Raw genomic sequence first — 25,980 nt, 5'->3', positions numbered from 1 at the left:
TGGTACGTTAATAACTGGTGTAATTGCCAGAATGTTGAAAGCAAGCATGCAAAAATGCATGCATTGTGTTGTACAGGTGCCACATGTCAGTTTGTGGGATGGAGCTCAAAGTCTGTTGCACATGGTGGGTCAACACATTATTGTTGATCTAACCAATAGGGATTCTGCATCTGAAACTCAGCCGTGGACTGACTGCCTTGGGACCAAAAATCGTGTTCTTATATATCCTCACAGTAATAGGCACTGAAGCTACACATTGTTTGATGTTTAATTTACAGAAATCACAATTAAAATTTAACTCATTTAATTAATTGAAAAATTGCGTCTTTTTAAGTTTCTTCTGCTACAAGAGTTAGGCCAAATTATTTGTTTAAATGATGAAATTAACAGATATCATTACATAAACAATACTTTTGACAAACTATTAATTACTTTGGAATTAATGAAGGGCTGGCTTTGCTAACATGTTTTCGAATAGAGCTAAATAAATACTTTAAGATTACCAGTATTTTGTCTTATAATGTTTATAATTAGTACAGAATTTATCTTTGTTTATAAGTCAACAACAGAATTTAAGTTATGAAACAATTACTGATTCCACCCTATAACAAGAGATATTAACTAAGAATAGTCAAATAAATTAGAAAATCAATTACATACATAAAACTAAGCACAAAATTCATCTGGTGTTACATTCCTTAAATTCTTTAAAACTGAGGGCCAACCTTTCTCTTTTATGTAAATGCAGATTATACTTATGTATGTTAATGGTAATTAGTTAAAAGCAAAAAAAATGAATTTTAAGAAGGCAGATGGTTTAACAAGAGGGGAAGTCTTCATCTTAAGAAGACTGCCCCATACTGACAGAAGACTGGCGCACCATAGCCACTGCCACTAGTGCTTACATAACATACAACAATTACAAAAGCTTTCTGCTTATTCTTTGAGCGGCACATAATTAATCTTACAATTGATATGTATGTGCTTACACAAGACTGATTACACAATTTAGTTTGCAAATAATGGCAACAAACTGACAAACTGATGTAGTTGGATGTCTTGAAATAAATTTATTTTTACCTCAAAATTCCATGAAATACCCACTGATAACAATGGAAAGATGGCTGTATTTCTCAGTTACTATGTAATTTCAAAATGACTTTTGTTCCTAATGTGACTCTGGCATCTTTGCATAGAGTTCAGTCATTAGTACTACTGGTTCCGTGTTTTGAGTTTGCAGTGCAATGCTTCCATAAATAAACTGTATTTGTATATTATGCACCTGATTTCATCATAACTTGGTTAGTTTTAAAGATTGCATAAATGTATCACAATCTCCATAATTCACACAGCCATTCTTTTCATGTTATACTGTCCCCTTCTGCCACATTACAATCACCAGTAGCCAATGTGGACATACCAGTATCAAAAAGGTGTGTTACATATAGAAAATAATTTCTCAATTTAGCTTCAGTTCATAATAAGATATCAGTTAGTGCACTAATGAAGAGTGACAAATAAACAGTAATAATTATTATGTTGAAATAATCTGTGATTTTTCAATGTCATTGTCTAAAGAAACTTTCAAAGTGAAATGTATACTTACTGTGATTGTATGCTTATTTGTATGCCATAATTTACTTTAAAATCTTAATACTTTCAAACACTTTGAAATTACATTATGATGATCCTACAAATATTTTCAGTCCCTAGTATTTTATTTTTCAGTTGAATCACTTCTCAATGAGACTGACATTGCTGTAGTAGTGTACACTGGAAATCTGGATCTCATTGTCGACACAACAGGTAAATAAATCTAAAAATAGAGATTTCAAGTGCAGTGATATTTTGTAAAATGAATTAAATATCCATCAGAGAAAGTGACTGAAACACTTCCTCACACAGGTACACTAAAGTGGGTAGAAAATTTAAAGTGGGCTGGTGCTCAAAGCTGGGAGGAATCAGACCGTTCACCTATAATGGTTAATGGTACCATTGAAGGATACTACAAGAAATATGACAACTTTGCCTTCTATTGGATTACACGTTCTGGCCATATGGTGAGTGATACAATTTCATTTCTACAGAATGTCAAAAATATGATTTTTAAAGGAGTTGTTGTTGATGTGGTCTTCAGTCCTGAGACTGGTTTGATGCAGCTCTCCATGCTACTCTTTCCTGTGCAAGCTTCTTCATCTCCCAGTACCTACTGCAACCTACATCCTTTTGAATCTGCTTAGTGTATTCATCTCTTGGTCTCCCTATACAATTTTTACCCTCCACACTGCCCTCCAATGCTAAATTTGTGATCCCTTGATGCCTCAGAACATGTCCTACCAACCGGTCCCTTCTTCCAGTCAGGTTATGCCACAAACTTCTCTTCTCCCCAATTCTATTCAATACCACCTCATTAGTTAAGTGATCTACCCATCTAACCTTCCACATTCTTCTGTAGCACCACATTTTGAAAGCTTCTATTCTCTTCTTGTCCAACCTATTTATCGTCCATGTTTCACTTCCATACATGGCTACACTCCATACAAATACTTTCAGAAACGACTTCCTGACACTTAAATCTATACTCGATGTTAACAAATTTCTCTTCTTCAGAAATGCTTTCCTTGCTATTGCAGTCTACATTTTATATCCTCTCTACTTCGACCATCATCAGTTATTTTGCTCCCCAAATAGCAAAACTCCTTTACTACTTTAAGTGTCTCATTTCCTAATCTAATACCCTCAACATCACCTGATTTAATTCGACTACATTCCATTATCCTTGTTTTGCTTTTGTTGATGCTCATCTTATATCCTCCTTTCAGGACACTGTCCATTACGATCAACTACTCTGCCAAGTCCTTTGTTGCCTCAGATCGAATTACAATGTCATCGGCGAACCTTAAAGTTTTTATATCTTCTCCATGGATTTTAATACCTACTCCAGATTTTTCTTTTGTTTCCTTTACTGCTTGCTCAATATACAGATTGAATAACATTGGGGAGAGTCTACAAGCCTGTCTCACTCCCTTCCCAACCACTGCTTCCCTTTCATGTCTCTCGACTCTTATAACTGCCATCTGGTTTCTGTACAAATTGTAAAGGTACTGATATAAAATAATGTAGCTTAATAATTCTCATCTACTAGTCCCCCAAATTCAGGGAATGCTGAATGAAATTACAATGCTAGTGAAACTATTTCTACATCAAGTGATCAAAAAACATGTATATCAATAACCATTTGACATCAATGTTAATGTAGAGTTACTTTATTTTCGTTACATCAGTACCACAAAAATGTTCATCATTTGAAACAATACATTGTTTGCTATTCTGTAGAAGAGAACACCAAATTCTTCCAGTATATTGTCTTCTGACCCACTATCACTCATTTTCAATCAGTTTATATACTCCACTTTTACACTACTAATGACTTTTCCTTAAGCAATAATTAGTATTCTGCTGGTGCAGCTGTCATCTCAGTTCATCATCTGGAAGGCTGCTACATATCATAATTCTCTCATTGAGGCATGTTGCTTAGCCCAGTCAGCTGTGCTCAATTGCATGGTGATTGGCTGCTGCTGTAACCGATGACCACTTCCATAGAACCTGTTTGCTGTCTGGCAGCTGTCGTACTCTGTTACTGTGCCCATAAAACCTGCATGTTGATTGGCTGCTGCACCTTTCTAATTACTGGTGGCTGCCTCAAATCTGATATTTCAAAATAAATGAATTTCATAATTCCATAAAATTGTCTGTTCATTGTCCTTAACAAAAACTCTGATGCCATATGTATCATACAGTCATTTCTTTAAAATCACTGCGTTGTAGACTGAGCTTGAGTTCACTGTTCAGTTGACATAAATTGTTCAAAGTTTTTAGTAAGTTGTCTGTTGTACCCAACACAATACTCCTCACTAGTGAGGCACCACATACAGCATACCCGGTCATAAATCAGCTTGTAGTTCCTAAGTAGCAGAGACACTCTCTACAATGATGTGGCCAACACACACACGCACATACACATTTGATTTTATAGGTTTCACTTCCATAAATGTCAGGTGTCCCTCACTGAATTAGTTATGGCTAGTATGTGTCTCAGTTACATAGTTAAGTGTCATTTACCATGTGCGCACATACTGCACCTTCTAATTATATAAGAGTCACTGTGCATTAAAAAATTATCAACCTACAACCATCTCACTCAAGTGAATCAATATGTGTGGCATTTTTATGTCAAAGTTAACTAGCAATAATTTTTAATTGTCCTTCTTCACTGTCCATATTCTTATTCACAACAATATTTCATTGCACCATTACATTATTATGGTTCTGATTGGCATGGATTCCTCTCTCAAAATCTCAGAACATTACAATGACTTCAGGTCCCGTGCTTATATAGTTTTGAAAAATGGGGTTCTTCTGTTGGAGGTTCTGGGTTTGAGGGGATGAGGAAGTGTATCTGGTTATTTGCTTCTGTACCAGGTCGGGAGGGTAGTTGCGGGATCGAAAGCTGTTTTCAGGTTGTTGGTGTAATGGTTCAGGGATTCAGGACTGGAGCAGATTCATTTGCCACGAAGACCTAGGCTGTAGGGGAGGGTGCACGGCCAGCACATCTTGGCACATTGTTACACCATCCGGGTTATCTGGATACTTCCCACTGACACCAACCTATCAGAACTCCAGAGATGGGAACTTGCCCTTCAATATATCCTCTCTTCCCGTTACCCACCAGGCCTCAACCTCTACTAATTTCAAGTTGCCACCGCTCATACCTCACCTGTCATTCAACATCTTTGCCTCTGTACTTCCACCTCGACTGACATCTCTGCCCAAACTCTTTGCCTTTACATATGTCTGCTTTTGTCTGTATATGTGCGGATGGATATGTGTGTGTGTGCGAGTGTATACCTGTCCCTTTTTTCCCCCTAAGGTAAGTCTTTCCGCTCCCGGGATTGGAATGACTCCTTACCCTCTCCCTTAAAACCCACATCCTTTCATCTTTCCCTCTCCTTCTCTCTTTCCTGATGAAGCAACTGTGGGTAGCGAAAGCTTGAAATTTGTGTGTGTGTTAGTGTTTGTGGTAATGCAGAGAGAAGAGCATTTCAATTAATATTTTGTTAATTTCTCTCATATATTCTTTCAGTAGACAATTACAAGTAGAATGTGTTCAATATCACTTGGTCCCTTGCTGTGGGGATGGTGTGTTAGGGGAGAAATCAACAGTACTGGTGAGGGCATCCTTGCTGATGGGACATTGCATTATGGCAAATGTAGTTCTACAGCTCAAGCCTTCATAAAAATGGCTGTCTTGCAAAACTTCAAAGATATAGCTACCAAGTCTGCAAGCAGCTGTATTAATGGGTTATCCCAAGATGACAAACAGCTCAACAAGTCAGCCACTCATTATTACACACAAAGGGTTACATTATGCTGAAACTGCAACAGAAGGAGTGACTGATTTTCACCTGACTTGTAAAACATTTTTCCTTACTCTTGTTCCCCTGTTAAAATTAGATTTTTTTGCAAAACCAGAACATAGTTTATGCAATTTAATCTCAGTAATATGTTAATGCAGTTGCAACTGTAACAGAATCCTGAAACAGAGTATTATTAAGCAAAAAAACTCAGGACAAGTCAGTTCAACAGCTTATGAAAAGCACAGTATAAAAATAAACATACGATTTCTTCACTTACCGTACTACAAACCTTACTAATGCTCATTTCACAAGCTATCAACGTCTCTTAAAATACCTACTGTATCGCCGAAAGAATCTGTATTTAGTCATACATCACAGTTAAAAGAAAATTTTGCATATTAACTATATGAAAAATACTCTCCGCTTTGCATGCTATTATTGGCCAAAAACTTGGTTCAATATCTTGAACCACTTATGAGATTAGGATGATGCTATGAATATTTCACTTTCACTCTATTGTTTGCAAGCTCAACTGGAAGTGTGTGCCGGCCGAAGTGGCCGTGCGGTTAAAGACGCTGCAGTCTGGAACCGCAAGACCGCTACAGTCGCAGGTTCGAATCCTGCCTCGGGCATGGATGTTTGTGATGTCGTTAGGTTTAACTAGTTCTAAGTTCTAGGGGACTAATGACCTCAGCAGTTGAGTCCCATAGTGCTCAGAGCCATTTGAACCATTTGGAAGTGTGTGCACAACATACAATCCATTTCTTCAGATTTAAAATGGATGTAGATCTCTTCAAAAGTTAAAAGAAAAATTCTATATATCATCTACATTTCATATGCAGCAATACATGATTTGACATCCACCCAAAGTAAAACTGTAGCAACCCCTACTTTTCACTGTAAACTACTCAAATTTCATGCAGTACCTTACAAAATACAAAAATATCACAATAAATGTAACCATTAATGGAATGATAGGCAGTTTATCATGAGGCTACGAGGTGTATTAAATAATTATTTTTTTTTTTTACCAAAAGTCCTTTAAAATTGTTTGTGAAAGGTTACATTGTAGCCAAGGCAGGAAAAGAATGTTTTGCTCATAACAAGTGAAACACACAGCTCAATAGACCACAGCAAACTTAGGCAACTGCCGTTTCATAACAGAGGGGTTAACTCACCCAGAGTTGTGAATGACTATGCAATTCACAGCAGGGGTCAACTTATCATGAATGTGCTCCAGCAGTGTCAATGAAGAGAATATGAAAATGAAAACCTAATAACAACTCAGACACAGTGCAATGCAGCTGCAAAGATATATAATATTTTAATTCTTGCAATACCAATGAGGGTGGGCTATTACAGCTGATTATTGTGCTCGCACTGAAAGAATTTCAGCCCTCATTGACCCACACCTCCAACCAATTGTCCGTAATCTAGCTTCCAACATCATAGATACCAAACACTTTTTTCACCGTCTATCAAACATCCCCACTCCTTTACCTCCTGGATCCCTACTCATCACTGTTAAAATCGTTTCCTTACACACAACATCCTTCAAGCCCATGGTCTCGCCGCTATTGAACACTACCTCTCCTAAGTTTCTTCAAACTCCAAAACCACCATCTCATACCTCATACACCTTACTAACTTTTCCTAACAAATCTGCAGCACAGCCATGGGCACGCACATGGTATGCTCCTATGACAACCTGGGCCATCTAGATGAAAACTTCCTAGCCTTCCAAAACCCTAAACCCTGATAAGATTCAGGTTCATTCATGATATCTTCATGACCTGGACTCACAGCCAAGACACCGTATCCTCAATCCTTCACAATGGCAACACCTTCTCTCCCATCCATTTCACCTGGTCCTCCTCAACCCAGGATGGTATCTTCCTAGACATTGAATGCTTGCTTGCTCCCTGATGGCTCTGTCTACACAACTGTAAACATTAAACCCAATGACAACCAACAGTACCAACATTTTGAAAGTTGTCCTACCTTTCACACCAAAGAATCCCTCCCACCCAACATTGACACCTGGGGACAGAATATTTTCAGTGACAAGCACACTTTTACCCAATATGCTGAAGGTCTTGTAAAGGCCTGGAACAGATGAACTGCAACCTTCATCAGGATTTTGATTATCTATTATCATGCCCTCAAATGAGGAACATCCAACTTGAAATCATTCCCACCCCTCCTAAAGCGGTTTCATCAGCCACCCAACGCCCACAACATTCTAGTCCATCCTTATTTCATCCCAATCCAAGCCTCTTGCCACAAGGATCATATCTCTGTGGAAGACCTAGGTGCAAGACCTGCCTAATCCACTCACCCGGCACTTTCCATTCCAGTCCTGCAAAAGGCTTATCCTGCCCCATCAGAAGCCAGGCCACCTACGAATTCAGCGATGCCATATACCAGCTTTGCTGCAGCCACTTTGCAGCTTTTTACATTGGTATGACTACCAACCAGCTGTTACCAGGATGAATGGCACCGACAAACTGTGGCCAAGAGCAAAGTAGACCACCCTGTGGCACAATATGCAGCTGAATATAACATGATTGATTTTAATGGCTGCTTTGCAACTTGGGCTATCTGAATCCTCCCCTTCACCACCAGCTTTTCTGAAAAGTGTAGATGGGAGTCAACTGTACAGAATATTCTCCACTCCTGATTTCATCCCAGCTTCACACTTCGGTAACATACTATCCCCACACCCAACACCCCTTCATCCCATCCCTCCCTCCCAATTCACACCACCTCACTCTCACTCACTCTGTGTTTTCCCCTTCTCTGATCCTCTCCTCTTCCACTTTCCATTCCCCCCGTCCCTGTCAGCCTCCTGATGCTGCATCTGGCAGTCTTGTCTGGCCACCATATAATCCCTGCACCCTCTGCTAGGCACTGATGACTCCTCTCCCCCCATTGCATTCTGTTATCCCTCTCCCCTCCCTGTCCTTTTCTGGATTGCTGCTTCCATTTGACATGACACCATTACATTCAGGCTGGATGGTTAGAGTTAAAGGTTGTGTTAATGAAGTGTGCTTGCTTGTGTGAATGTGCATGTTTTTTCCTTAATGAAGAAGGCTGTGGTCCAAAGCTCAATGCATAACATTATTTTTAATGTGCTTATCTGTAGCTCAATGTTTTATCTTTATGGTGAACGGCAGCCTATCCTTTTCATAATACTGTTGGTATTCCAACCTGGACTTTCCTTTGCTAGAAAAAAATGTCTTGTAAACACAGGCTCTAAATTCCATACCGTAACAGGTATGAGGATTTGTCAGTGGAAGAGATATGTCTCCCAGTAGTGAAGGTAAACAAGTGGTCATGACTCTTAAGGTATTCACCTTCGAGACCATTTATACTAGATATTACTGTTTCATCTGTAAATCCTGTCATATCCCTGAATATTGACCATTGCTCCTGGGACACTCTGTATAGCAAAAATTATTGATTTTGGAGTAGTGACAAGTGTAACCTTGCCTTGCAAATAGAAGTGTGGCTGGTAACTCATATTTAGACAGATTTTAATAGACAGCAGTGCAGAAAATTAATCTGTGTATACCAGTGTGCATGACTGCCCTGCAGCAGGCCTGGGTCTGATTCCTGGCTGTGTCAGAGTATTTCTCTGCTTGGATACTGGGTGTTGTGTTGTCCTCATCATCATTTCATCATTATTGAGATGCAAGTAATCCAGTGTGGTGTCAACTGAAAGGATTTGCAACTCAGTGGCTGAACTTCCCCAAGCAGGGACTCTCATCTATCAATGCCATACAGTCATTTCATTTTTTCATTTCAGTGCAGTATGTTGTGTAATTTGTCTTGCATTACACATATCACTAAGAGTGTGTGGGTTTTGACAATAACTGGTAGTGAATCATTGCACAACAACATGACCTCTTTGAGGGTGAGACAGGAATATTTCAGACATAAGGCATAAATGATGTTTATAACAATGACAGAGAACTGCTAAAATAGTGCTAAAAGATATTAGAAGCTTTGCAGAGTTGTAAAAGTGAACATTTTCAAAGTTAGCATTTTACAAGGACAGGATCTGTGTAAAATTCATTTGTAAACATAGAAACAACTATGACTAAAACAACTACGACTAATAGCAAATAAAAGAAAATACATAATAGTATGGCAAATACAACATTCACACATGCAACATCTGTAAGCCATTATTTTTCAAAACATAGTTTGCACAGAAGGAAAAGATATGATAATGTGAGAAAAATAATAGAAGTTATTAAATAAATGACAGGTAAGAATCTTCAAGAAATACACTACAACCACCATCAGCGGTATTTTCAAAACCAGTCATGGACATGAAATTGTGTCTCACAACATGAAAATCAACTCAAAAAGCAATATGATGACAGAGAGATATCATCCAGGAAATTATGTTTAGAAGAGGAGCACACACAGAAAGTGACAACAGATGACTCAATAGTATCCACGACAGTGAAAGAAGGACTTATATTTTTTGTTATAAGAATTCGCAGAAGTCGCTAGCAGTGGTTTCTGCTGCCTGTTATCTTGTAACTTGACATATTCCACATCTTGAAGGATATCCTTCATGGTGGGATTCACACAATATGATGCGTGAATAAATGGATGTAGAACTGAAGAAAGAACTATGAGGGTGAGTCAAATGAAAACCTTAAATTTGTAATAACAAATCGAAATTTCGCGCCATCATCCTGTAAGTTGGTAAGCGTGCTACAAACAGCATGCAGAATGGCCTGTAGGTGGCAGCATAATGCAGATGCACACATACCGTCACGGTATCAGTATAAAGGTGGCCACCCCACTTGTGACTTGCACCAGGGAAGAACAGGGTTCTGTTATTCGGTTTTTGCGTAGTGAAGGTATGAAACCTCTTGAAATTCATCAACAAATGAAGGTTCAGTACGGTGATGCATGTTTGTCACAGCAGCAAGTCTACAAATGAAGTAGGAAGTTTGCAAATGGTGCGACTTCAGTGGAAGATGCTCCTCATCCAGGTCAGGAACAATGAGTTGTGACTCCACAGAACACTGCAGCAGTTGAAGCCATAGTGAAGGAAAACTGCTGAGTGACACTGAATGACACTGCAGCATGTTTACAGATTAATCATGGGTCAGCACACCACATTTATGCATGACATGCTCCAGTTTCACAAAGTGTCTGCAAGGTGGGTGCCATGGCAGCTGACTCCTGAAATGAGAGAATGACGTGTTGCTGCTTGTGAAGAATTTCTTCGGCGCTTCGAACGAGAAGGTGATGGCTTCCTTGCAAAAATTGTTACTGGAGGCAAAACCTGGGTTCACGTCCACCAATTAGAAATGAAGAGAGTGAGGAAGGAATGGCACCATTCCTCATCACCAAAACCAAAGAAGTTTCAAACAGAACCATCAGCAGGGAAGGTTATGCTGACTCTCTTTCGGAACAAAAAAGGCATCATTTTGGAGCATTACATGCCTAGAGGAACCACTGTGACCAGTGCATCATACACAGACCTCCTAAAAAATCATCTGCAGCTTGCAATCAAATCAAAGCTACATGGATTGCTGTCAGCGGGTGTACTTTAGCAACATGACAATGCAAGGCCCCACACTGCCCGTCCAACAGTTGCAACAATCACAGACCTGCATTTTGAGTGTCTTCCTCATCCACCATACTCACCAGACCTTGCCCCAAGTGATTTACATATGTTTGGACCACACAGAGATGCAATGGGAGGAAAGAAGTTCCATTCTGATGAAGAGGTGCATCACACGGTGCATGAGTGGTTGCGCGGACTACCAAAAGAATTTTTTTTCTAAAGGAAATTATGCACTTTGTAAGTGCTGCAGGACTTGCATTGAGCATGGGGGAGATTATGTTGAAAAGTGATACAACTTTGTGCCTCTTCTGCACAATAAATAAAATTTTAAAAAATGTTTAAAGCTTTCATTTGACTCACCCTCGTAGGTATACAATGAAAGCTACAAGAAACTTTGCAAAGGCAAAGTGCATAAAATCTCACTACATAAAGTGGAGAAGAAAGCTGCAACACCAATAGATGAACTAGAGGCACTGGAACTAGTTGTAGGAGAACCTATATCTAACTTGTTAGATGTGACTAGCAGTGCAGTCAGCCCAAGGAAGAAAATACCAACATCAGAAGTGGGGGACAAATTAAAGCAGCAGTAGGTAACTCAGTCTATTATAACAAAATGCAGATGAAATTTTGTTTGCAATGGGGAATGAAGAAAGCAGTGTGGTAGACGAAAGGACAATATTTCCTCTGTGTCTGAAGTATTTTATTGTTGGACAAAAAAAGGTAAGCAACCAAGGTGGTAAGTAAAACTTTAACAATTCTCCACTAAAATACTGACTCCAAGAATTATAAAATCCAGAATTATCAGGTAAAACCCATGACCTTTAACCTCTTACAAAAGAGCATGTTTCTAAAACAAAAAATCTCCTACAGGTGTAGGACAATATACAAGGGGGTATCCAAAAGAAACTGAAATTATTTTTAAGTTGTTTATTCGTGTTTTAAGCACAAACCTTCAGTCCCCTTGAAAGTGTTCTTCACTTGCACAACACAATTATTTAATCTTTTCTTCCATTTTTCAAAACATTTTTTAAACTCATACTTGCCTTTCTTGTCTGTTTTCATTCTAGAAAAACTAAACTCCATCCGCCCAAACAGGCCATGAAGACCCTATAGTACCAACTGGCTGCCATGCCATCCTCAGCCCACAGGTGTCAATGGATGCGGATATCAAGAAGCATGTGGTCAGTACATTGCTCCCCAGCCGTATGTCAGTTTCAGACCAGATGTTCTCATTCTAGGAAACAAAAAAATGTTGCGTGGGGCAAGACTGTGTGTGTATGGTGGGCAACAAACAGGGGTCATATTGTTATTGTTCACACAGGGCTGTGTGAGGAGGGGCATTATCATGACAAAAAACTAGTCATTTGACTGTCACAAATCAGGCTGCTTCTATCACAGTCTGTTGTGCAGTATTTTCAAAACTTCCAAATAGAAAGACCAGTTAATTGTCTGGCCCTGCAGAACAAACTCTGAATCTCTTTCAGTCCATCTTTTTATAGATGGTTGCAGGACCTCTGCTATTCAGTATAAAGTGTCAAATCAAAACGCTTTCAGCTGCCTAAGTTTCCAGTTGTTATTTTCTGGATTAACCAGTTTTGATGCTACATTATACCATCTTCAGTCCCCCTGACGAACATGTAGGAAGAAACTGGATGACTCCTCTCACATTGAAAAAACAAATCAGCTTTGATGTGATTCTTGAGTTTCTCCCGGCGTATTTGATAATCAAAATATCCACGGGTGGATATTTTGATTATCAAATACGCCGGGAGAAACTCAAGAATCACATCATACACCTTTACGGGGAGGAGATGTATCGCAGCATGAAGAAATTTGATAAGTTGCGCCACCGTAGATGTCGTTTGCTAAGTACTCTTGCCTTTCTAAAGAGATGTCATTCCGAGAATGTTGTTCCAAATTTTGCTAAGGTTATGCATCACATCGATTCTGCAGCAGCTAAGAGAATCAAGAAACGAGCCAGCCTCGCATTGGTACATGAGAGAGTGCAATTCACCCGCCGGAGCCTTGAGTTTATCTCACAGGAATTACTCAAACTACATTTGCAACTGGCTAGTAAGTTCACTTCTTGTTCCTGGGATTGGATTGATGGCGTAACCTGGGTGTCAGCTGATTCCGCCCATAAGAAGGCCACGGGACGTCAAACAGCTAAGTTCTCATGTCTCCTTGACAAACCATCTCTGCAGGTTCCGTGCAAGACTGTCATCAATTTGAGTGGCATGGTGTTGAGTGATGATGCGGTCTCGGTTTTGCAAAAAGGTCTCAACTTCGCTCCCACCCCCAAGTTCACTCCGGTCGCAGAAATTGTTAGTGCTGTTGAACAGGTTGCAGCTCGACTTCCTCCAGAATCAGCCGACGAAATACGCCATGAAACTTGTTGTGCGTTGATGAAATCCAAGCCGATGAAGCCAAATATCAGCAGTAAAGAGAGGGCGGCCATTCGTGATCTGAGGGAGCACTCTGAAATTGTTGTCTTACCGGCTGACAAAGGCAATGCTACAGTTGTTGTCTCCCATAAGGACTGCACTGATAAGATGCAGAGCCTGCTAAATGACGATTCCTACCAGAAGATCAGCGTTGACCCTACAAAGAAGGTGGAGAACAAGACAAGGGCGCTTCTCAAGGACGCAGATTTACCGGAGGGTGACGCTAAGAAATTGTTACCCAAAGGTCCGGTACCGCCTAGACTATATGGACTCCCGAAGGTTCACAAAGAGGGGGTACCATTACGCCCCATTGTCAGCAACATCAGGGCACCTACATATTTGTTGGCTAAATACATGATGGGAATATTAAGTCCTTATGTGGGTAAATGCCCTCATCACATCCGTAATTCTGTGGATTTTGTTAAACGCCTTGATAGCTTCAGGTTGGATGAGTCAGATATCATTCATGGTGAGTTTTGACGTCGTTTCCTTGTTTACGAGGTTACCCCTGCGAGAGTCACTAGAATTGATTAGTCAGAAGTTTGACGAGAAGACCACTGAACTTTTTAGGCATGTCTTGACTTCCATGTATTTTCTTTTTAATGGAGAATACTACGAACAAACGGAGGGAGTCCCCATGGGTAGCCCACTCTCACCGGTGGTAGCGAATTTGTACATGGAGAACTTCGAGGAGGAAGCCCTGTCGTCATCCGTATGGAAACCTACTTGCTTTTTCCGTTACGTGGACGACACGTTCGTCATCTGGCCACATGGTATGGATAAACTCCTTGACTTCCTTACACATCTAAACTCCATACACCCCAACATCAAATTCACTATGGAGACTGAAACGGAGGGTAAATTACCTTTCCTTGGCGTCTTGGTCAAGAGAAGGGCTGACGGCACCCTAGGTCATGGGGTGTATCGGAAGACTACGCACACTGATCTGTATTTGCACGCAGACAGCTGCCACCACCCTTCACAGAGGAATGGGGTACTTAAAACTCTAGCACATAGGGTGCGCACTATCTCTGGCGCAGAGAGTCTACCCCAGGAATTGGAACATCTGAGAACAGTATTTCGAAAAAATGGGTACTCAGAGTGGCAGATTCAACGTGCTCTCCGCCCAACCACTGCAGCACAACCTGTTGAGATGGATGAAGTCACGAGGGAGGAGGTAGGCACTGCATTTATTCCATACACAGGCGCACCCTCGGAGAAAATCGCCCGCATTCTGAAGAAACACCAGGTCAGAACTGTGTTTTGTCCTCTAAATAAAACTCGTGCACTGGTGGGGAGCGCCAAAGATGACCTCGGTTTGAGGAAGGCCGGCATGTACCAGATTCCGTGTCAATGTGGCAAGTCGTATATTGGTCAGACGATGCGTACCGTCGAGGATCGATGCCGTGAACACCAGAGGCACACTCGACTGATGTATCCGAGCAAGTCAGCAGTCGCTGAACATTGTCAGAAAATCACACCATGGAGTATGACCGCACGAGGATTCTGGTACAGACGTCGAGATACTGGGACAGCATTGTTAGAGAGGCCATCGAAATTCGCACCAATGACGACCTCATAAACCGTGACTGTGGCTATAATCTTAGCAAGGCTTGGGAACCAGTGATCAGATTAATCAAGAGTAAATCGAGCAAACGTATAGTTGTGATGACCACGGCAGACAGAGCCATCACACCGACATCATCTCAGACGCCGTCGCAATCTGTTCCACCGCGCGACCGTGGCGCGGGGCGCGGACGGCGGAGGGAGCGCGCCGCGGGCGGAGGGTATTTAAATCGGCCGCCGCCGCGACCAAACCCAGTTCCCTCTGAGCAGCCTTAGCGTACGGATCTCCGTGCCTGCACGTTCACAGGAGCTCAGTCCGTCAGTTCACCTGATGATGGTGACATGTATGATCACCGAAATATTGTGCCCGTTGGACACTATAGACCGGCAGCACACCCGTGGATATTTTGATAAATCAGCTTTGTTTTAATATTTTATTTCACCTGATGAGCTTTCTTGAATCAAGGTGAACTTGAAGTCTTCCACTGGCTTCACTGCTGCTTTAATTCAGAATCATAAGCGCAGCACCATGTTTTGTCACCTATGATAATCTTTGAAAAATAAATTGGAAAATTCTGGAACTCTTCTTTCAAAGTGCAGTTTCTAAGTTACCTTATTTTTGTTCAGCAGTCATGGTACGAATTTGGCAGTCACCCTTTTCATTCCCAAATCATCTGCCACAATTTGCTTCACTGAACTCCAGGCTATTCCCAACAACTCTACAATTTCTTCAATAATCTGTCATCAATCTTTGTTGATGATTGGATGAAAGTTTTCAATATTTTCATGTGTTCAGGCTATGGAAGGAGACCAGAACAAGGTTTTTTATCAACTGGCACAACCATTTTTGAAACAGGAAAACAACTCAAACATTTAAGTTTCCCCCATGGCATTGTCCTTGTACACTGTTTTTCAAATTTCAAGAGTTTGTTCCACCTTTTCTGAGCAAAAAGAATTACACCACTGCATGCCATTCACATAAATCAGCTATTACAAAACGACAATCACATCAGTTATCACTATAAACTCTGCCAAAACTAATCCTGGCCTTCTTCAGTGATGGCACTTGACTTACTGTCTGAAATGGTTGCTCTATATGCTCCTAGCAGCAAAATGTGGTTCTATAAAAGCTTTGCCCACTAAAATATTAGTTTAGTTTCTTTTGGGTACCCCCTTGTATATATGTCAAAAAAGTTTTAGACTTTGGAGTGAAATTTGGTCTTAAGTTACTCACAGATGATAAAAGTTTTTATATTTTTTAAATAGAATTAATGGCATAGTAAATGAAATTGTCTGTAATATATGTGCATTAATTGCTTCTTGAAAATTTTAAAGCATTTATCAATAATTTAACCCAACCTGTAGATATGCAATATAATTGTAAGAATAGTGTCATTTTATATGGCAATATAAATGCAAACAGTGCCAACAAAAATAATGTCAGTAGACTCTTACATGCCTTAAATTTTCTGTACTGCATTGATACTGCATAAAAGTTGGTCAGATTGATAATCTTCAGTTTAGAAAATTCTTACAGGATGCAAATAAGAGCTTTATGCCAGAACCTTGATTTTCACATGCAATGCTCTTAACCCCTTGAGCTCTCCACAATGGAAAGCTTATGTGAAGTTTATAAAGCAGAAGATGGGTACTTTCAGCATTGCAACTGTGAGCATGGACTGTGAGGCTTGTTTGTGTAGTTCAGCAGAAGCATTGCTCACAATGGCAAGTCTCACTGTTTGTCTGCTTATAGAGTCATTGAGGGTGCTGGACAAAAAACTCCCAGAAACAGCTTCACCATACCATTCAACTATCACTTGGCCCTGTACTTATGTGAGCAGCAGTTTGTGCTTGCCACCACTGGTACATACTGAAATGCAGCTTGTTGTTTTTCCGATCTTATTGTTTACAATGCAGTTTGCCAAGTTGCACTGACGGAAAAAATCCAGTCACAATTCATAAGGTTTGTAAATGCCTGTATTTTGGTTGCCTTCATCATAATATTATCACAGAACCACCCAACGGACAGATAACAGACACTTTCTTCGTGAAGCAGTGCTAAGTCAATGCTAATTTCCTTCTTGGTATAGTATTAGATTGTGTACACAGTGTATTTATTGCAACTTGTGGAGACACAGCATTATGCCTGTATGGTTGTAAGCACTTAAGGCCAAAAGCCAAATAGATAATAAAAAATAACATTATGTCTGTCCAACATAAGGCTTGTCACATTTGCAAGAAATGTGACAGAGCCAAAATCTATGAAACTGCTGGTTATCTTTCACACAGCCCAAGAAGGTGATTATTTTTGCAACTGGTCAGAAGATGGGCATGACTCTTTCTTGTTCAGAGTTTGGCTGAATCTTGTGAATAGTGTGGCAATATATGGTGGGAATGTGATTCTCAGGTCTCTTTCTTTGCTCTTTCTCTATGTCACAGAGTTCTAGCTTCTCCACAACATCTTTACAATTAAAGCTATTGGAAGCAATGTTATTTTTCCAGATAATCGAATTCAGTTGATAGGTTGTCTTCACTATGTACAATCTTAGCCTTTGCATCAGCTTTGTCAGTCATTCATCCATTCCTTTTATTACACAGATGCCATAAAGAAAGGAATTAACAAAAATTATCTTAAATCACTTAAATCACTGACATTTAAACTGTACTCTGCATTAACAATAATGTCTCACTATACAGCTGAACAATATTTGTGACTATACCAGATAAATGCAACATTTTGAAATAAATTGTTGCTTTCATCAGTTGTATTAAATAGTTGTTGTTTGTCTTTTATTAATACCATAGCTTAATATTTCATTACTCTGGTATTTTACAAAGAAAATAACCTCCATTTATAATAACACAGGCCTGATAGCAATACACTAATCAGAGTGCAGCATAGTACATAACTCCACCTTTAAAAACAAGACAAGGAGGCATAGTCTACACTACAGGAAAATGCTTTTGGTATTTTGTATTGTGAATGTGCAAATCACACATCAGGTGTAAGTAATTTTCATTATCAGCAAAAAAATTATAAATGAGTAAATGTAAGGTGCTGGGAAGTAAGTGTAGGTATTTAAAGATTCTTAATAAGACCTCTGCAAGATTAGAAATTACCTACTTTACACAATATTAATACTACTCGCTTCTGCTTAGTACGTTTTTGTTTGCTTTAGGTGCATCACCCCAAACAATAACCCCATAAAATGACAAGAAGTGAAACATGTAAAATTAGATCAACATAGACAGTGACACTTGTGATGGCGAAACATGATGAACTGACCTTCTTGGTTAGTTTATCTATGTATTTAATCCTTTAATCCATTTCAATTTGATATCCACTTGGACTCCCAACAAATTTTATGCATTTTGTTTCATTTCTTGTATGACTGTTAATGTATACTTCCTGTACTAACAGGTCTTTTTTGCTTGTTTGAAATTGAATAATACGAGTCTTTGTGAAAGTAAAACTTAAAACTATTGCTGTGAACTAGTTGTACAACTGTCCAGCTACTGTCTGAGTTGTATGTGGAAGTTGTGATTTCCATTACTAATGTGAGACCTCACACATTATGTTCTCCCGTTCTAGAGTTAGTTTCATTCCTTTCATAGAATCTGTGATTGAGGTCCCCTATGATAAAGGTAATATTCCATCCATGCAAAAAGGAATGCCATTAATGATATAACATTTTTGGTTGCCAAATAGGATTTTGTGGTCCACACAACAAAGGCTTTCACTTGGTCTTATGTTTAGCTTTGCCAAGACTTCATTTATGAGGTCAAGAAGCTGTTACCAAGTTCCATTTAGAACAGTTAGTCAGTTCTATTATACACCTCTTTCTCAAAAATGTTTGAAAAACTGAAACAAGTGTCAAACCAATTGTGGTTTGCTTATTTCCAATTTTATAGATGAGTATTACTACAGCATGTTTTAGTCTGTTTGCAAGTATATCCTTATTAGAAAGATAGCTCAAATGCAGTCATATTATGCAACCATGACAATTTCATACTCTGGTAGAAATCCCATCAGAGCCAGAAGAATTAATATGTTTTAGGCACCCTATGCTTCTCCATGATCTATGGACATTGTCAAAGTAAGGTGACTTCTGTACCATAGGTACTACCACATCAGATGAGTGATCTGTGAGAAGAGTGAGTGAGATCTGTGAGGACACCAGACAAACATGTGGTTCATGAAAAGAGCCAGCAGCCTTTCAGTAGTTGCAGAGGGAACAGTCTGGATGACTGACTGATCTGACATTATAAAATCAACCAAAATGATGTTGAATGCTGGTACTGTGACTATCTGAAAGAATTAGGAAACTACAGCTCTCATTTTTCCCAAGGGCATGCAGCTATACTATGAGCACATGGTTAAAAGAAGATGACATCTTCTTGGGTAAAATATTGAAGAGGTAAAATAGTCTCACCAGATGTAGACTACTCAGGAGAACATCTTCATCAGGAAAACATAACATATCTCCTACAGTTTGGAAAGTGTAACATTAGAACCCTTAAGCAGATAGGGAAGTTAGAAAATTTAAAAAGGAAATGAATAGGTTGCTGTTGGATATTAGGGGAATTAGTGAAGTGGGTAGTAGGAACAGGATTTCTGGTCAGGTGAGAAGAGTGTTATCAATAAAAAATCAAACAGGGGCTATGTAGAAATGGATCTAATAATGAATAAGAAAATAGGAACATGGGTATGTAACTACAAACAGCTTAGTGAACACATTATCATAGCCATGATTGACACAAAGCCAACTTCCACCACAGTTCATATGCCATTTAGCTCTGCAGATAATGAAGAGGCTAGAACAACATATGATGAGGTAAAAGATTATTCAGGTAGTTAAGAGAAATGAAAATTTAATTGTGATGGTGTACTGGAATTCAATGGTAGGTTAATGAAGATGTAAAGTAGTGGAAGAACATGGACTGGTGGAAGGGAATGACAGATGACACTGTGTGGTAAATTTTGCAAAAAGTATAATTTAAGTATTGCTAATACTTGGTTTAAAATTCATGGAAGATGGTTGTATACATGGAAGAGACATGTAGCCACAGGAAAGTTTCAAATAGACTACACAACAGTATGACAGAAATTTCAAAACAATATTTTAAACTGCACAATATTTTCGTGGGCAGATGTGGACTCTGTCCATGATTTATTGGCTGTAAACTGTACAGTATAAATGAAGGATGTTAAGGACATGGAATCTATCTGTGTTGAAAGAACTAGAGGTTGTTGAGAGTTTCAAAGGAAATATTAGCCATAACTTACTGAAACAAGTGTAAGGAACACAACAGAAGATGAATGAGTAGCCTTGATAGATGAAATAGTGAAAGCAGCACACAATCAAATAGGGAAAAAGATCAAACTCAGTAAAAATCCTTAGATAATGCATGAGATACCGAATCTAATTGATGGATTTAGAAAATAAGAAAATGCAGTCAATGAAGCAGATAAAAGAGAATGCAGGCATCTAAATAATGTAATTGACTGGAAGTGCAAAATGGCAAAGCGGGAATGGTTAGATAGGAAATATAAGGACCTAGAAGCATTTATAGCTAGGGCAAAGACAAGTACCAGCTATAGGAAAACAAAAGAGACCCTTCAAGAAATTAGAAGCAGCTGTATGAATATTAAGAGCTGAGATGGCAATCCAGTACTAAGCATAGAAGGGAAAGCTGGAAGGTGCAAGAAATATACAGAATGGCTATGAAAGTGAAATGAACTTGAAGGCAAAGTTATAGAAAGGGAAGAGGAAGTAGATGAAGATGAGATCGAGGGTACAATATTGCATGAAGAGTTTAACAGAGCACTGAAAGACCTAAATCAAAATGAGGCCCCTGGAGTAGATAATATTCAGTAAAATTATTGATGTAATTGAGACAGCCAGCCATGACAAAACTTCTCCCCCTGGAGAGGAAGATGTATGGGAAAGGTTAGTTTATTCCCTTGGACTTCAAGAAGAATGTATTAATTCCAATTCTAAAGAAGACAGGTGCTGACAGGTGTGAATATTACTGATCTATCAGTTTGATAAGTCATGGTTGAAAAATACTGACATGAATTATGTACATAAGAATAGAGAAACAGACAGAAGCTGACCAGAGAACACCAATTTACCTTTGTCACAAGTATCCTGTAACAAGTGGGGCACTTTTGGGGTTCTTCTGTGGGAGGTTCTGGGTTTGAGGGGATGAGAAAGTGGCTCTGGTTATTTGCTTCTGTACCAGGTCGGGAGGGTAGTTGCGGGATGTGAAAGCTGTTTTCAGGTTGTTGCTGTAATGGTTCAGGGATTCAGGACTGGAGCAGATTCATTTGCCACGAAGACCTAGGCTGTAGGGAAGGGACAGGATACTTTCCGGGACTGGATCAGACTCTGAATGTGGCTCTCCAGCAGAGATACGACTTCCTCAAATCCTACCCTGAAATGAGATCCATCCTTCATGAAATCCTCCCCACTCCACCAAGAGTGTCTTTTCACCGTCCACCTAACCTTCGTAACCTCTTGGTTCATCCCTATGAAATCCCCAAACCACTTTCCCTACCCTCTGGCTCCTACCCTTGTAACCACCCCCGGTGTAAAACCTGTCCCATGCACCCTCCCACCACCACCTACTCCAGTCCTGTAACTTGGAAGGTGTACACAATCAAAGGCAGAGCCACATGTGAAAGCACCCACGTGATTTACCAACTGACCTGCCTACACTGTGAAGCTTTCTATGTGGGAATGACCAGCAACAAACTGTCCATTCACATGAACGGACACAGGCAGATAGTGTTTGTTGGTAATGAGGATCACCCTGTGGCTAAACATGCCTTGGTGCACGGCCAGCACATCTTGGCACAGTGTTACACCATCCGGGTTATCTGGATACTTCCCACTAACACCAACCTATCAGAACTCCGGAGATGGGAACTTGCCCTCCAATATATCCTCTCTTCCCGTTACCCACAAGGCATCAACCTCTGCTAATTTCAAGTTGCCACCGCTCATACCTCACCTGTCATTCAACAACATCTTTGCCTCTGTACTTCTGCCTCGACTGACTTCTCTGCCCAAACTCTTTGCCTTTACGTATGTCTGCTTGTGTCTGTATATGTGCGGATGGATGTGTGTGTGTGTGCGAGTGTATACTTGTCCCTTTTTTCCCCCTAAGGTAAGTCTTTCCGCTCCCAGGATTGGAATGACTCCTTACCCTCTCCCTTAAAACCCACATCCTTTTGTCTTTCCCTCGCCTTCCCTCTTTCCTGATGAAGCAACCGTGGGTTGCAAAAGCTTGAAATTTGTGTGTGTGTTTGTGTTTGTTATTGTCTTTATCAACATACCAACACTTTCATTTGGTAAGTTACAGCACCTTTGTTTTTAGACATATTTTCTCACGTGGAATGTTTCCCTCTATATAATGATCCATTTTGGTGAGGTGGGTCATGCATTCAGATCCGACACAAGATTTTGTTGCAGCTCTGACACAGGGTTTTGTTGACAAATATTAGCAGCTAGCTCAGTGCGAGTGGCTGGAGGATAATTCTTTCACCTGGCATCATCTGTGTGGCTGATCATGGATCTGCATATATGAGGAGTGGCACTATGTGAAGCCGCATGTGATCACTGCGTGCAGCGAGCACACTCATTCTGCATGTGCGCAATGTTGATGTCAGAACCTGGCTCAGTGCTTTGCTTTGTGTGTGTGTGTGTGTGTGTGGGGGGGGGGGGGGGGGTGGAGGCCGGGGGGGGGGGGGGCAGTTCTACCACATGCCTGCACAGACTGTTACTTGCTCTTGCTCCCGTTGTTGCTGTTAGCTCTTGATATGTGAAAGACATGAAGTAAAACCATACTGGATATAAGCATGAGCCATAATTTCACCCAACCACTTGCAGTCCCTTTTGCTCTAGTGTTGCTGCTTGACTAATACCCTTACATTGCAAATGAAATTTTGAAAATTTATACTGTCATTTACACCCGTAAAGTTTATATGAGACACCACTAGGTCCTGGCTGACACTGTAGCATAATGACACTCACAGTCTGTGTTTCTTTTTCTTTCTTCCATTCCTTTTGATATCATAGACTGTGTTCACACAATTCTCCTTTAGTACAAATTTGGTGTTTTTGAGATAGTTGTGAATCCTCTTCCTTGTTCTGTCTTCCAATCTTATCCTTAATTCATTGGAATGCATTTCCTCTGTCATATTCTTTCTCTGGTATTGTCATACATTTTCAAGCACTTTATTTCATTTTTCTTCTTCTTCTGAGCAGTTTTCTGCTAAGGACCACCTTAAAATTTGCATTGATATTTACTGACATCTATGTGAGCATAATTTCACCCAACCACTTGCAGTCCATTTTGCTCTAGTGTTGCTGCTTGACTAATACCCTTACATTGCAAATGAAATTTTGAAAATTTATACTGTCATTTACACCTGTAAAGTTTATATGAGACACCACTAGGTCCTGGCTGACACTGTAGCATAATGACACTCACAGTCTGTGTTTCTTTTTCTTTCTTCCATTCCTTTTGATATCGTAGACTGTGTTCACACAATTCTCCTTTAGTACAAATTTGGTGTTTTTGAGATAGTTGTGAATCCTCTTCCTTGTTCTGTCTTCCAATCTTATCCTTAATTCATTGGAATGCATTTCCTCTGTCATATTCTTTCTCTGGTATTGTCATACATTTTCAAGCACTTTATTTCATTTTTCTTCTTCTTCTGAGCAGTTTTCTGCTAAGGACCACCTTAAAATTTGCATTGATATTTACTGACATCTATGTGAGCATACTCTACACTTCTGCATATTCTGTTATCTTTGTTGATGCAATTTAAATGTTTTGTTCTTTCATACAATTGGTAGGCCACCTCTCCTTGAATTTTGTAATAAATAAAAATAAAAAAAATAAAAAAAAAGTGACAGAATTGAGTGGACTTTGCAGATAAAATTTGCCAGTTTTGCTTAATTGTGACATTCTACTACTATAGTTTCACTATGTTCACTACTTGAAACTGTCTGATTTCTATTCAGTGTACTCCTGGTCATCTTCTTTGATTTTACTATTGTTCTTGGTGACTTCATTCTTCACTGTTTCCTCTTGGTCCATAAAATTTTTCATTTGCATCTCTTACAGTCTCCTCAGTTTTTGTTACATTACTACACACTTCTTCTAGGTCTTTCTTTTCTTTCAAATTTTCTTTCTTACCCAAATTGGTTATCGTCTCTAGTTCTCCACCCATGGCTGCACATGTTTGTTTACTTTAGTTTTTGTAGTTTTCCATCCAATTTGGAAATCTTTGCTTTGATATCTTTATTTCTTCTGCTGTTTTTCTCTCTCATGCTTTCTGTTCTTCCTTTTCTCTTAGCTGTTGCACTTACTGTTCTTGTATACTTTGTTCTGACTCACCAGATATGGCAGTAAATATTGATTAAGTCCTCTTAGTACCTTTAACTCTGGATTTTTCGTCTCTTCTTCCTATTCTTCCATTAATTCTTTTCTTAGCCCTCTTTCATTTGTCTCTCTCTTTCCCCTTAACTCCTCACCAAGTAATGTGGTGCAGTGGTTAGCACACTGGATTAAGCGTTTGGGAGGATGATGGTTCAAATCTGTGTCCAGCCATCCTGATTTAGGTTTTCTGTGATTTTCCCTAAATCCCCACAGGCAAATGCCAAGATAGTTCTGATGGGACTGATGACCTCACTGTTTGCTCCTCTCCCCTCAAGTCAACCAACCAAATTTAACTCTTGTTTTCTTGTAATCCTTTATCATTATGCTTCCCATAATTCACTAAAAGTCATTTCTTCTTTTGCTGACCTACTTATGACCCTGAACCAGGGGTGCTGCCATACATAGTGTAATCTCCCAGTTTGATTTTGCTACCATCCAAAAATTATAAATCCTTAGTGTTTTTCCCTTGTTCCACTTTATTCTTGTCCTTGTCCTTATTTATCCATGCAAATATTTCTTCTGTTTCAGCCATACAGGTAATTGGGAATGCTATTCATTTATCAGTCATCCTTTAACTTGACAAACATGTAAAATACAGTTCACTCTGGATCATCACTCACTATTCCACAACCCCAAGAAAAATGTGACTGTTCCACTCAAATATTTCGTTGTAGCAATGCTTGAAAAATTACAGCATTGCTTCTTGTGACACTTCATTGCCTAGAACTGCTATAGCAGCATAGAGTAGCATACTCAGCAACACTGAAGGCTGTTCACTGGTGTTCTTGTAATGTTTTCCCTTGTTCAATCATATAAAAGTATCCCATTTATCCAGTTTACCATTTACTGAACAGTCCTTTCTGTCTGCATGGATCACTACACTGATTCCTACTAGCCATTTGACAATGGGTATGCACTCCCCTATTGTTGGTATGTACTGCGAGTTCTTTCACAATCAGTTTTTAATTTTAATATAATTCTTTTGGTTTATTCTACCTCAAATAATTCTTCACCAAAGATTATACAGTCACTTGATGCTCAAATATCAAGCCACTCATCACTTTGGAGATTTAGAGCAATAAACTCTTCAAACACTGGGAGATTCAGAGCAATAAATTCTTCAAACTCCATAGTTAAACCAAAAACTGTTTATTGGACAGAAACTTATTCTTGATCACAAATGAACTCAAGCATATATTTCCTGTTCTTATTTACAGTCAGGCTACTTTTATAATCTTCATTAGATATGAGAGACTCCTGCCTTGACAATAAACATCAGCAAGTTTGAACATCAAATTGTTTCCACACACATGCTTTTCTACTTAATCAACATACACATCTTCATATATACAACGCAAGCCACACTATGTTGTGTGGAGGATGGTACCCTGTATCAACTATAGTCATTTCATCTTCTGTCCCACTCATAAATAGAGAGAGGGAGAAATGGCTGCCCATATGCCTCCATATGAGCCCTAATTTCTCATATCTTAGGTTCATGGTC

The 25,980-nt window shown here is 39.5% G+C and overlaps 1 protein-coding gene across 1 annotated transcript in view; it reads left to right on the top strand.

The window, feature by feature from the left end:
• LOC124544630 (retinoid-inducible serine carboxypeptidase-like) overlaps positions 1–25,980 on the top strand; it is a 173,192-nt gene that overhangs the window by 129,803 nt on the left and 17,409 nt on the right. The window contains exons 7-8 of the mRNA XM_047123240.1: positions 1,729–1,806; positions 1,906–2,060. Coding sequence (XP_046979196.1) covers positions 1,729–1,806; positions 1,906–2,060 — 233 coding nt within the window. The remainder of the gene's footprint in view (positions 1–1,728; positions 1,807–1,905; positions 2,061–25,980) is intronic.

This window comes from Schistocerca americana, chromosome 1, assembly GCF_021461395.2.
Source record: "Schistocerca americana isolate TAMUIC-IGC-003095 chromosome 1, iqSchAmer2.1, whole genome shotgun sequence".
NCBI classification, from domain to species: Eukaryota; Metazoa; Arthropoda; class Insecta; order Orthoptera; family Acrididae; genus Schistocerca; species Schistocerca americana.
The sequence above is the reverse complement of the archived record's forward strand: the minus strand, read 5'-3'. Positions and strand labels throughout refer to the sequence as shown.